The 12,265-nt window shown below is 39.8% G+C and overlaps 1 protein-coding gene across 5 annotated transcripts in view; it reads right to left on the bottom strand.

The window, feature by feature from the left end:
- Positions 1-350: 350 nt before the first annotated feature.
- The window catches only part of CDC7 (cell division cycle 7), a 93,913-nt gene continuing 81,998 nt past the window's right edge, over positions 351-12,265 (bottom strand). For all 5 annotated transcript variants that reach the window (XM_073593162.1, XM_073593160.1, XM_073593163.1 and 2 more), the window contains 4 exons: positions 9,415-9,590; positions 9,098-9,180; positions 3,506-3,655; positions 351-827 (listed from right to left, as the gene is read on the bottom strand). In XM_073593162.1, coding sequence (XP_073449263.1) covers positions 442-827; positions 3,506-3,655; positions 9,098-9,180; positions 9,415-9,590 — 795 coding nt within the window. In that variant the 3' untranslated portion in view covers positions 351-441. The remainder of the gene's footprint in view (positions 828-3,505; positions 3,656-9,097; positions 9,181-9,414; positions 9,591-12,265) is intronic.

A 12,265-nucleotide genomic window follows, 5' to 3' on the forward strand; every position in this document is an offset into this window, starting at 1 on the left:
TTGTGTGATTCTCAGTGAAACAGAAAAGGCCCATCACCTTCAGACACTAGCACAAAAACGAAGGACTCACAGAGTGGCGCAGGGTTACAAGAGGAGTACCCAGGGGGAGTGTCCTTTAAAGCTTTGCCAGTGTCCAATCACCTGAAGGTACATGCCTATATAACCCATTGTGTAGGAATACTCTGTTGCGCCCTGTATATTAAGAAATAGGTTCACACTGTGTTCTGCATACTGTCAAGAGAATCGTATACAGAGCGAGAGATGCAACAATTAACACCATTTACAAGAATTAAACTGTACTTTGTAATTTACCCATTACAAAGTGGCAACAAGAGAGCCTTAATTAGATTGCAAATAATTTATTATAGTATATATACACCCATAAATATATGAAAAAAAAAAAAAAAAAACCACCGCGTGTCTAGTCTATTTCAATAACACTCATACGAGATCGTTAAAGAGAGGGTGTAGCAACGCTTCTTCGGCTGTGATCCTTGTGGCTGGATTCATATCCAGCAATCTGTCCAATAGATGGTATGCCTCATCTGGTACTCTGTCCCAGCCATTTATGTTACATTGATTAAGTTCTGTGCCCTCAGTCAAGAGTGTGTACTTTAAACCTTTATCTGTACCCTCAGCAGGATTGACATCAGTCTGCTCAACAAACCAGCCGTCTTGATTTTCCAGTATTTTTAGCTGCAGTGATGTGTGCTGTTTTTGAATTTCTGTTTCACTACCTGATGCAGGCACCATGCACACTCTTAGTCCTTCACATAACGTTCTTAAATCTTTTGGAGGAAGCACTTTGCTACAAAGCACTGTTTTACCTGGAAGAGAAAAAAAAAAAAAAAGTGTAAAAAAAAAAAAAAAAAAAAAAAAGTCTCCTGCTACTCGATAATAAAACATCAGTCCCATCTTCAACGCCTGTGATTTAAACTAAACAGACATTTTTGTGGCGTTAGCAACCTTAGAACAATGAAGTCCTAACATTACTAGAATAGAATTACAGACAGACATACTTAAAGCCCAACTCTGGGAAACTCACTCTGCAAGGGATAATTGCTCATTTAGGTCTAAGGGACACAGAAGGGAATTTACTTACCAGCAAATTCTAGATCTTAAAGTACATTAAATGACATGAAAGTATAAAAGTGCAGCGCTATTCAATAAGTGAGAATGAAACAAATATATGGCTTTGTGTGTCAAAAAATCAAATGACAAAAACACCAAAGAATATTAATGTAGCAAAAGTGTGCAGATAGGTAACTCTGGACAAAAAGATAATCCCAAAAGTCTATATATGGTGGAGATAAAAAGTCCTCTCCCAAACAGGGGAGTATCAGTGTCTTGAAGGGGCTGTGAACAGCGTGGGTGGGTGATCACAAGTTTTAATGACACTCCAAACTTCAAGGAAAAAGGTGGGTACTCTTACCGGATCGGTGGGACACATCTACCATATGGCAGTGCGTCAGTAAGGCAAGAAGGGATAGTCGTCCAGGATATCCAACCAGATAGTGTCTTCCGGGTCTCGGCCACCAATGGGGGGGTGGTTATCCTAGGCAGGCTATGGATCTCCAGTGCACCCGATCCCTGATGTCGGGATTGATCGATCACAAGCAGATGGTTCTTAGTGGACCCATGGAGGAAAAGAAAAAGGGACTCCACATAGTGCAGATCAAAAATGAAGTTTAATAATCCAAAAAAATTGTACAAAATGTAGGTGATCACGAACAAATAAAAGGCATAAAAATGGCAATGTGGGAAGCTGAAATAGCTGGCTATTTCAGCTTCCCACATTGCCATTTTTATGCCTTTTATTTGTTCGTGATCACCTACATTTTGTACAATTTTTTGGATTATTAAACCTCATTTTTGATCTGCACTATGTGGAGTCCCTTTTTCTTTTCCTCCATGGGTCCACTAAGAACCATCTGCTTGTGATCGATCAATCCATAGCCTGCCTAGGATAAAACCCCCCCCCCCATTGGTGGCCGAGACCCGGAAGACACTATCTGGTTGGATATCCTGGACGACTATCCCTTCTTGCCTTACTGACGCACTGCCATATGGTAGATGTATCCCACCGATCCGGTAAGAGTACCCACCTTTTTCCTTGAAGTTTGGAGTGTCATTACAACTTGTGATCACCCCCCCCACGCTGTTCACAGCCCCTTCAAGACACTGATACTCCCCTGTTTGGGAGAGGACTTTTTATCTCCACCATATATAGACTTTTGGGATTATCTTTTTGTCCAGAGTTACCTATCTGCACACTTTTGCTACATTAATATTCTTTGGTGTTTTTGTCATTTGATTTTTTGACACACAAAGCCATATATATATATATATTTGTTTCATTCTCACTTATTGAATAGCGCTGCACTTTTATACTTTCATATTATTTGTGACCTGGTTTGTTGTGTGCTAGCAGCTGTAGCTGTTTGTAGTCTTTATTTGTTTCACGTGATAGCGCAGCTTTTTCTTTTACACCACATTAAATGACAGCCTGAGTATTCGGACTCTGATTGGACATGCCACCTGGGCGCCTCACCTATAACCCTATTCCACTCAGCAAGTCCTGTAGAAACCATGCAGAATAAAGTGGAACTATACTCACCTGTTTTCCAGGGCTGTGATCCCTTGGAGCTGGCCACCAGCCGCTGACCTCTTCAGCCCAGTGGCTTCTAGGTATCGATCCCCGGGCATTTCAACTGGCTGGCCCATGGCGATGGCATTCCCATATATGTGCAGGAGATTAGTCAGCTCAGAATTACTGAAATTCCACACTTAACTGCATGTGTGCATCTCAGTGTACAGTGCAGAAAGGCAGATAAGGTAACTTTAATGCAGAACAGGCATACTAAGTCTCTGCTGCATTAGAAACCCTCTGTTCACAATTTTATTCCTCAATAAAGTTCCACTTTATGATATAAAATTGTAAAAAAATTCCTCTAATTGTACAGTACAAGACACCGGCTGAGTATTCATGGACCCTGGGATGTCCACAAGCAACAAATGAGAAGGGAAGGCAATAATTTGGCAAACAAAACTGTGCCAACAGGGCCAACACCAGAAGCATAGACAGATGCAGCTTCAGTGCTGCTACAAAGTACCTTGCAGCCGAAAGCTGCATCTGCAGATGAATGGATGTCCGCCTGGTGGAACTTTGAAAAGGAATGAACAGAGGAAGTGGCGGGTTCTGCTCATATAATGTACTCAGAGAAAACCGTAATATCCCAATTTTCTTGCTAATCTATGGGGTTGATTTACTAAAAGGCAAATCCACTGTGCATTTGAAAGCGCAGTTGCTGTAGATCTGAGGGGAAGCTCTGCTGATTTTATCATCCAATCATGTGGATGCTAAAATGCCATTTTTTATTTTCCTTGCGTGTCCCTCTCAGATGTACAGCAACTGCACTTCCAATGCAAAGTGGATTTGATATGACTTTAAATAAGAAGTATAAGCTGCACATGTTGTAAAATTGGTTCTCCTCTGAATGCTTACCAAACTGTTTAGCAGCTCTAATGGTTTCTTGTGAACCGCGGATTGTTATGATTTGTGCCAAAGCATTCATATCATCGCCAGCATTGAAGAAGTGATATCTTCCACTAAGCAGGGATAGAAAGATGATGCCTGCAGACCACATGTCAATTGCTGAAATAAAAAGTAGAATTAGAATGGCCATCCTGCTTTTAATCACATACCCTAAAGCCCAGCAAACAGAAGGAATTTTTTAATTAAAGTAGAGTATAAACCTCAAAGTTTTTTTTATCCAAAGACTACATAGTCAAGGGATCTGTGATGACTAGAATTGCACCAATACCATGTATTTTTTTAAAATAATTTTTTACAAATTTTATATTTTTCTGTATTTTTTTTAATGCTTTCTTCTTGGGGTGGGGGGTGCGGAATGGATGGTGTCGTTTTTTTTTATATATATTTTTTTACAATTAACTTTGAAATATTTATTAACTACTTCCATACCGGGCCTATTCTGGCACTTTACAATGGAAAAGGCTGCGGTTTGTTTGGCTATAGCAACATCACTAGACTTCAGTGAATGGTTATAGGGTATACTATTATTTTAAGTCCCTATAACCGGGTTGTATATAAAGTAGGACCTGGTTTTATTTTCTTCTTTTTGGTTATCTATTCTGGCACTTCTCTCCTACATGTAAAAATCATAAATAATTGTGCAATAATTTTTCACACGCACTGAAAGAGGACCGGGGGGGGGTGGTGTGTGGGTGAAGAGGGTTTGTAGACTGAACGATGACAGGGGTGGGGGGACTTGGTACTCCAAGCTGTCTCCTATTAAAGTGATTGTAAAGCCTCAAGATTTTTCACCTTAATGCATATGCATGAATCCCGCTGGAGCAAGCCTGCATTAGGTGCCCTCAGAGAAAGCAGCTTTCCGTGGAGGCACCCGATTAAGTGGGGCCAGGAGCTCTGGCAGGGCACCCCATAAGAAGAAGAAGAGGAGCAGGGCTGCTCTATGCAAAACTATTGCACAGAGCAGGTAAGTATAGGCACATTTGTTATTTTTATTCAAAAAATAAAAAAATAAAATTGAAGGTTCAAACACCCCTTAACCTTGTTCTGACAAGAATTTTGTGACACACCCTAAATACCTCTTGTATTGGAAAGAGGTGTTACTGTTTAGATGTGCTGGCAGCACACAGCTGCACGCATTGCTTAGGTTTTCTTTATACCCTGCTCTTGAAAATTTTGGGGATTTTTTTTTTTTTTTTTTTGACATTTTAAAAACAAGCTCCTTGTATACACAAGAAAATGCAAAAAATACCAAGAGAAAAAATAAAAATAATGCGGCAATACGAACTACACACATCGTACCTAGTATGCCACAAGTGTATCAATTGAAGGTAGAAATAAAACGATGTGTAGAAAGAACCATGGGAAAACAAATAGGATCACCCACACGTTGCATGGATTCAAAAACACAAGGATTACAAAATTTCAAGAGCCTCAACTGATATTAACCCCTGTGCCCCAATGAGGGCCTTGGGAAACAGATAAAGAACCAAAAACACCACTAACCAACTACAGACATTAGAGCCACTATGGGATGTTAAGCATTTGTGGTAGACGTGGAAACCCAGCTGTGCCAGACCTCAATTCTGCAACAGCCTCTACTCAGATAGGTGGCCTTATATGATTGGTAACACTACCTTTATTAACCCCTTCCAAAGGAGGAGAGGGAGCTTACAGCTTTTTTCCCCCCAATGCAGGATCACTACTTTAAGTTCATGAAACAAGACAGTCAGGAAAGTTCTATATGCCCTAAGGGGAACTACCTGCTCGACCAGATGCAGCAGAAAAACGAAACAGACATTGGGATTGGCAGTGGTGATATCTTTAAACATTTGAACTGCCTCCCCCCAAATACTGTCAAGACTACAAGGAAGTGGCAGAAAATACAATCAAAATCTGCTGAGGAAAAAAAGTACACTGCCAGCAATCAACAGAGGGGATCGATACATTTTAGTCAATTTGGCAGTCGTAAAGTAAATTCTGTGAAGAAATTTAAAATGGATCAGTCCCTTGCTGAAACCAAATACGTGAAGGCGTAATGCCATATGTCATCCCAATCATCCCCTTGAAGGTTGGAAACGTTTATCAAACCAACTCTCCCTACAGTGTTTAAGAGCAGGCGACCATACAGGAAACAACTCTTTATAGACTTCAGACCATGGTTTCAACTAAAGAAAAAAATATTTTGCTTTTAGTTATACTTTCACTCCTTTGATTTCCCTCATACCCCTGCAGCAGTAAACTTCCAATGCTGTGGGATTTAATACAAGCCAAAGTACCGGTCATATACACTCAAGAGAGCAGACCATGCCCAGTCAACTCTCTCGACAAGTGCATATGACTTGGTGAGGGGGAGTGGCGGGGAGAAATCAGAGAACTAAGAATGTCAACTACAAACAAGTGACATTTCTCATTGGACTTTCAGGAGGAACAGATTTTGCAGGGTTGCCAGAGCGTCCACTATAAAGTCCCTTGGATACCAAGAGCAAGGTATGGACCTTTATACCTTGTGGTAGAGTCATGATGCTAGGAGATCCATGTCCATCATGATCCAAAGTCAGCCTGACAATTCTACACACTTGGAATATGTACAGCTGACAAGGGTGGACTATGACTTTTGGTTTCACCCCAGTGACTGAAGTAAGCCATGGCGTTATCAGACTTAACACACATCAGCATGCCCCAAGCTTTTTTTCAGGGTCCGTAGGAATTAATCCCAGTTCGACACATTCTTTTAGTCCAGACCGCAAGAGTCTGACATACTGCTATAGAGGCAATAACTGGCCGATTTGATGGACCCGAGGGCACAAGGGGATTCTAAAAGAACCCCAATGCTCTTGAATGCCAGGGGGTCCTCCCCTGGTACTGTTAGAGAAGTGTTGAGAGAGGCAATAGCCTAATCAAACTCAGGAACCACCACATTTCAGAGAAATTAATCCTCTAAAGGGAATTGAGTAATGTGTTTTGAGGAGGCATGAAACTTTTTCAAGCTATAACCAGTCACCATATGGAATGTCCTCCACTAAGAAGTTGAAAAGGCAGAGATCCTAAAATGGCTGCTGCACTGGCCAGTATGCCTGAGCCACTCAGGACTCCAGAGAAGGTGGAAGGACTGCCCAGGGCTGTTAGCAGCAATGCCTGAGCAATGGGATTTAACTTTTGAGCCTTCCCAGTAGCGCTGTCACATATACAGGAAGCAGGGGTGACAGAAAGCAGAAAACATCCAGGACACAATCTCAATAGAAAAGTGGCTGAAAAAGCAAGGAAGGGCCCAGCCATGACAGTAGGGAAGGCACCCAGGGCATCACATGCAAGTATAATTCTAAAAATAGCTCCTAATAGGGGTGATGATCCTCACCTTCAGAAGAGCATATCTTCTTTAGGGTAGGGGTCTTCAGGGACTTGGTCACACCTTGGTCATACATTCGACTTTTTTCGATTTTTAATCCACCCCAGGTCTAGCAATTTCTGAGCCCTGGCCAGGTTCAAATGGAGTTTTTCCTTGGAAGGTGTCATGAAAGCAAATAGTCTAGATTAGGGTTGCTGGGATACCACTTTAAGACTGAGTACAAGTACCGATACATTTCAAGTACTTGCCAATACTTTTTTTTTTTAATATCATGTGACAGTGGACTGTCAGTTTTTCAATTAATTTTTGTTACAATGCCTTTTGGGCGGGGGTAGAGATTGGACGGATGGAATCAGTTTTTTTTTTTTGTAAATATTGGTATTTATTTTTACCAGCCCTGTTGGGGGGGGGGGGGGGGGGGGGGGGGGGGGAATAGAGAGGAGGAGGAGGGGAGTGACATTTGCCGGCTCCTTCCTCCGCTCTCCATCCTGACAGATCCAGGACAGGGGGGATCAGAGGAGCAGGGAGAGGGGGACAGTCAGAGGTGACAAGTGCAGCGGTGGGGGGAGTTACAAGCACTGATCTCCATGTATAGATTTCAATAAAGCAGCTTGGAGTTGATAAAAAGTTCTAAAGGGCAGAGCCCCGCTCTGAAAATGGTAAACCTTCTCTTCTCCCTTCAATTGCCAAAACGAAGATATTTGAAAACTCTTCCTTATTGGGATATGCAGGTAGGCATATTAAGTTCACAGTGGCCATAAAGATTTTTTTCTGCAGAAGCATTATTGTTGAATAGATTCCATCTGAAAAACTTTTTGCAACATATGGACGCATTCAGGGGCTGGAGGTTTAAGATCAACCGATACTTTCGGGATGGTTTCCATATAACAAAACCCATGCAGGGTAAAACCTCTTCCTTGTTCTTGATTGGGGACTGGTATCCGTACACTTTGATCCACAAGCTTTCCTATAAGGAGGGGCAAAGAATGAGTCTTTGCAGGGTCTCTTGAAAGCCCTGTATTTCACCTGAAGTTGTGTGTTTTTCTTTGCATCCCGGAACAATTTTCCTGGCAGTTGTGGCTGTAATTTTAGTTGGGCTACCTGACTGTTTGGTTTCAACAGAACCCCTCATTTTCTACTTCTTGATTAGAGTTGGAACACTGCCAATTGGCATTCTCAATTCCTTGGATATCTTTTTATAACCCTTTCCTGTTTTATACACTTCAACTACCTATTCCTGCAGATCCTTTGTCAATTCTTTTGCTTTCCCCATGACTCAGAATCCAGAAACATCAGTGCAGCATGGGATGAAAGATGCAAGGGTCTGTCAGGAGTCCAGAAACTCATTGACCTTTTATACACACACACCAATTACAAGTAAACAGATCACAGGTGAGGATAGTTACCTTTAATAGCCATTCAAACCCCTGTGTGTCAACTTGTGTGCATGTTATCAGGCCAAAATCACCAGGGTATGTAAACTTTTGATCAGGGTCATTTGGGTGGTTTGTCATCATTAGGATTTAAAAATAGTAACAGTTGATTAATAAATGGCTTCAGCCAAACACTAACCACGAGTGAAAAATGTTTGTGTGTTATTCATAGTCTCTGAAAAATGGCCAGGAAATCAAAATTCTCCCAGGGTATGTAAATGAGCACATCCATATACATATCCATCTCTACATATCCATCTCACTTTACACACACCAGACTTTTTTCTTCATCTCTGAGGGACTCTACTGATAAGATCAGTATGCTCAATTTTTCTGGGTCTGCACACATTATGGAGGAGGATCCACGTGCAATATTAAACTATAGCAGACACAACCGGGCTTTTTAATCATCCAAGACTCTAGGGGCAAGAATCATCCAAAAATCTAGGGGCTATCCTAGCTCATAAGCTTAAGTTATACTACTTTTAGGTGGACTAACAAGCAACCATCATTTACCCCAACACAGGGGAGTCATTTGTTAATCATGCTCAAACCTACAATATTACGATTTTCAAAACTAGGCTTCCCACTTTCATCCTACAAATCAGGAGGAGAGTTTATCTCTCCTCTCTCCCCCCCCCCCCCCAATACCTGAATAGATAAAACATTTATTAAATGGAAAGGCTTCTTCATACAAATGAAGAATGCCAATGAAGTTGGTGGTTCTTTTACCTAAGGAAAATAAGAAAACAGAATATTTACCAGTAGTTTGATTAGGACACTTTGTCAACACCTCTGGAGCACGAAACCCAGGAGTACCAGCTCTAGGAGCAACTTGTCTGGTTCTTTAAAAGAAGAAAAAAAAATAAAGTGAAGTCTCCACACTAGCACATATTAAGATTGCACAGAAAGCAAAGACAAAAACATAACTTTGATCCCAGAGTAGATTTGTGCACATACATACTCTTGCTACCAATCCAAGCATATTCTAAGCTGAGCCAGCTGTGTACCAGAAGACAGCTAATAATTTTGCTAGACAAAGTTCTGCGTGGTTTTATAACATTATCAAAATACAATACCTTGCAAGGCAAATACTGCAGACTTGATCTCTTGCGTAACAGTAACAGGTCAGGCTCACTGGGCAAGTGCTGGCAGTCTTCCTGACCACCCCAGTACTAGTGTTTTTTGCAGGCACAGTCTTCCTAGCTGCCAATTTTTTGGCTGCAACATCTGTCGTCTTGGGCTGCGTTATGCTCTGTAAAAGTGCAGTTGTGGTAGAGAAGAATAAAACAAAAACTTAATGCAATTCTACACGCCTTGTATAGAAACGTTATTCTAGAAGAATTTGCATACAACTACTTGAAGCAGAATTGAACTTGCAGAGGAAAAAAAAAAAAAGCACTGTGCTGTGATGTGACTCCCTTACACATGTGCAGTAATGACAAACACAGCTTGGCCAATAAATTAGCTAAAGAATATAAAACTGGAAGGAAGACCGGGAAAAGATGGAAGTGCCCCAGGCAGCAAAGACTGCTGACATCACAGCAATGGAGGGCAATACTTGGCAGGTAAGTCTGCAGCAATATGTCATTATGGCATAAAGCTCCCAGGCCATTTTTTTAACGTGAAGGTTTAATTCCACTTTAAAAGTCTTTACAGTAAATTAGGGCTGAAACAACTAATCGAATAATCGACAACTAATCGATTATGAAATTAATCGATTACTATTTTCATAATCGATTAATCGGCCAGTAACATAATGGGGTTAAAAAAAAAAAAAGAGCCCTTTATAGTACAAAAAGAGCAAATAATCGCTACTGTAGATGTTACTTTCACAGTTCTACAGTAAAAAATGAACCCCTTACAGTAGTGATTATTTGCTTTTTTTTGTACTATAAAGGGCTAATTTTAGTTTTTTTAACCCCATTATGTTACTAAACATCTTAGACCTGGTTCACATCTATGTGTTTTTTGGTGCTTTTTTTGCAGAAGCGCGCTGCAGTTCATTAACATGGTTTCCCATTGGACACGTTCACATCTATGCTTTTTTCAGCCGCTGTGTATTTTGGAAAGGGTCGGGGTCTTTTTTTTAAAAAACTGTGCTTTTTTGGTTCAATATACTTCAATGGAGAAGCTGCAGAAAAGGATTTAATGTGTTTTTGCAGCAATTTGTGTTCTTTAATCTGGCCAACAACAAAATGGCCAAAAAAAGCAAAAATGAAAATCGCCGCAAAATCACGTGCGCAAAAAACAAAACACACAGCAAAGAGCACAGCAGAAACAGATCAAAAGCAAACTGTATAGGTGTGTAGCGAGCCTTATGCTGGCCACACGGATCAATTTTCAGACGAGAATATTCAGACAAAAAATCTTTGTACATTCGCTAAATGAAAGAAGGTTGTTTAAAATTTTCACTTGTTTTTCACATTCTGTTTTTTAAAATGAATGTAATTTATGAACGAAAACCACATACACTGTCTGAAAATTTCTATTTCCAAATTTTCCCATCACTGTGGTTGAAAATGAACGTCGATTTGACCCCCGCCAACGATTAGAAAATCGAATGAATGTTCTTAAAGTGAATTTTTTTTGAAGGAAGACATTGGATCTCTGAGTCTGATGATATTTATCAGATTCACCCTTTAATAGCATATACAGTATATCTCTCCTCTAAAAGCATGTACAGTATATCTCTTCTCTAAGAGTTTATACAGTATATCTCCTCTAATAGTATATACAGTATATCTCCTCTAATAGTATATACAGTATATCTCCTATAAAATAGTATATACAGTATATCTCCTATAAAATAGTATATACAGTATATCTCTTCTGTCTGTTATTCTCAGAGTGGATTAGATATTTTGCTCTCTTACCATATAGTTGGTTATTTGTATTTACCACTGCATAGAGATATTTACGAATAAATTGCCTTTTTTTTTAAACTTTACATATTAATTAAATTATACACCACACCTTTTTTTTTTTTTTTTTTTTTAAGGTTATTAACCGATTAATCGAAACAATAATTGGCCAACTAATCGATTATGAAAATAATCGTTAGTTGCAGCCCTACAGTAAATGTTGAAAATTTCCACGTGCTAACATCCACCTTGATAACAAGTGTGCCTGTACTTTCTATACACATTTCTCATTTATAATACTTATCTATATTGTCTTCTTTCCTCTAGCTAGTAGTAGTTAGTCGCATTCAACCAAACTTGCTCTGTAATGTTACATGACTTAGTCGTTAGGGGTGTTATAGGATAAAAAAAACAAACAAAAAAAAACCCTTAGTTACTTATCGGTAACGGTATTTCTATGAGCCTTTCAGGACAGCATCTTGGAGAGAGCGTAGCTCCACCCTCCACAGGAACCACTGCCGTGACAAAACCCTTTAAATGCATTAGATATATACGCTGTGCTACCTGTAATTAGTGTAATACACACTATCAGTGTAGAGATTAAAATGCATACATTACTATTAAATGTTTCTTAAACGATCAATGAACTGAATGGTGAGATATTTTAAAATATATACTGAACTTCTTAAATAAAATAACTGTGTCCGAACAGTGAATATTGCGACTAATAGAATATATACAATACACAACTTAATCCAAGGTAGTGTTCAAAGAACATAGATTAATATGTGGATTGATCATGAAAAAAAAAAAGGTGCTCATGTGCACAAGTGATCAACAATTAAGTCTCTGGCAATCCTGACAAAAAAAAAAGTCCATAGGTCTCAGACAGAGAATTGTTCATAAATCAGTGGTCATGCGTATAAAAGTGGTATCCCAAATGCATCACTAATGACCGCGGTGTAGAAAATCCATATATCTCAAGCAATTCAAAAAGGTGGTTCAAACATGCTATATAGTGTCATCACTCAGGTGCTCCCCTTAGGTAGTGAGCACTCACCTTAGA

This window comes from Aquarana catesbeiana, linkage group LG07 (assembly GCF_042186555.1).
Source record: "Aquarana catesbeiana isolate 2022-GZ linkage group LG07, ASM4218655v1, whole genome shotgun sequence".
In the NCBI taxonomy this organism is placed as follows: Eukaryota; Metazoa; Chordata; class Amphibia; order Anura; family Ranidae; genus Aquarana; species Aquarana catesbeiana.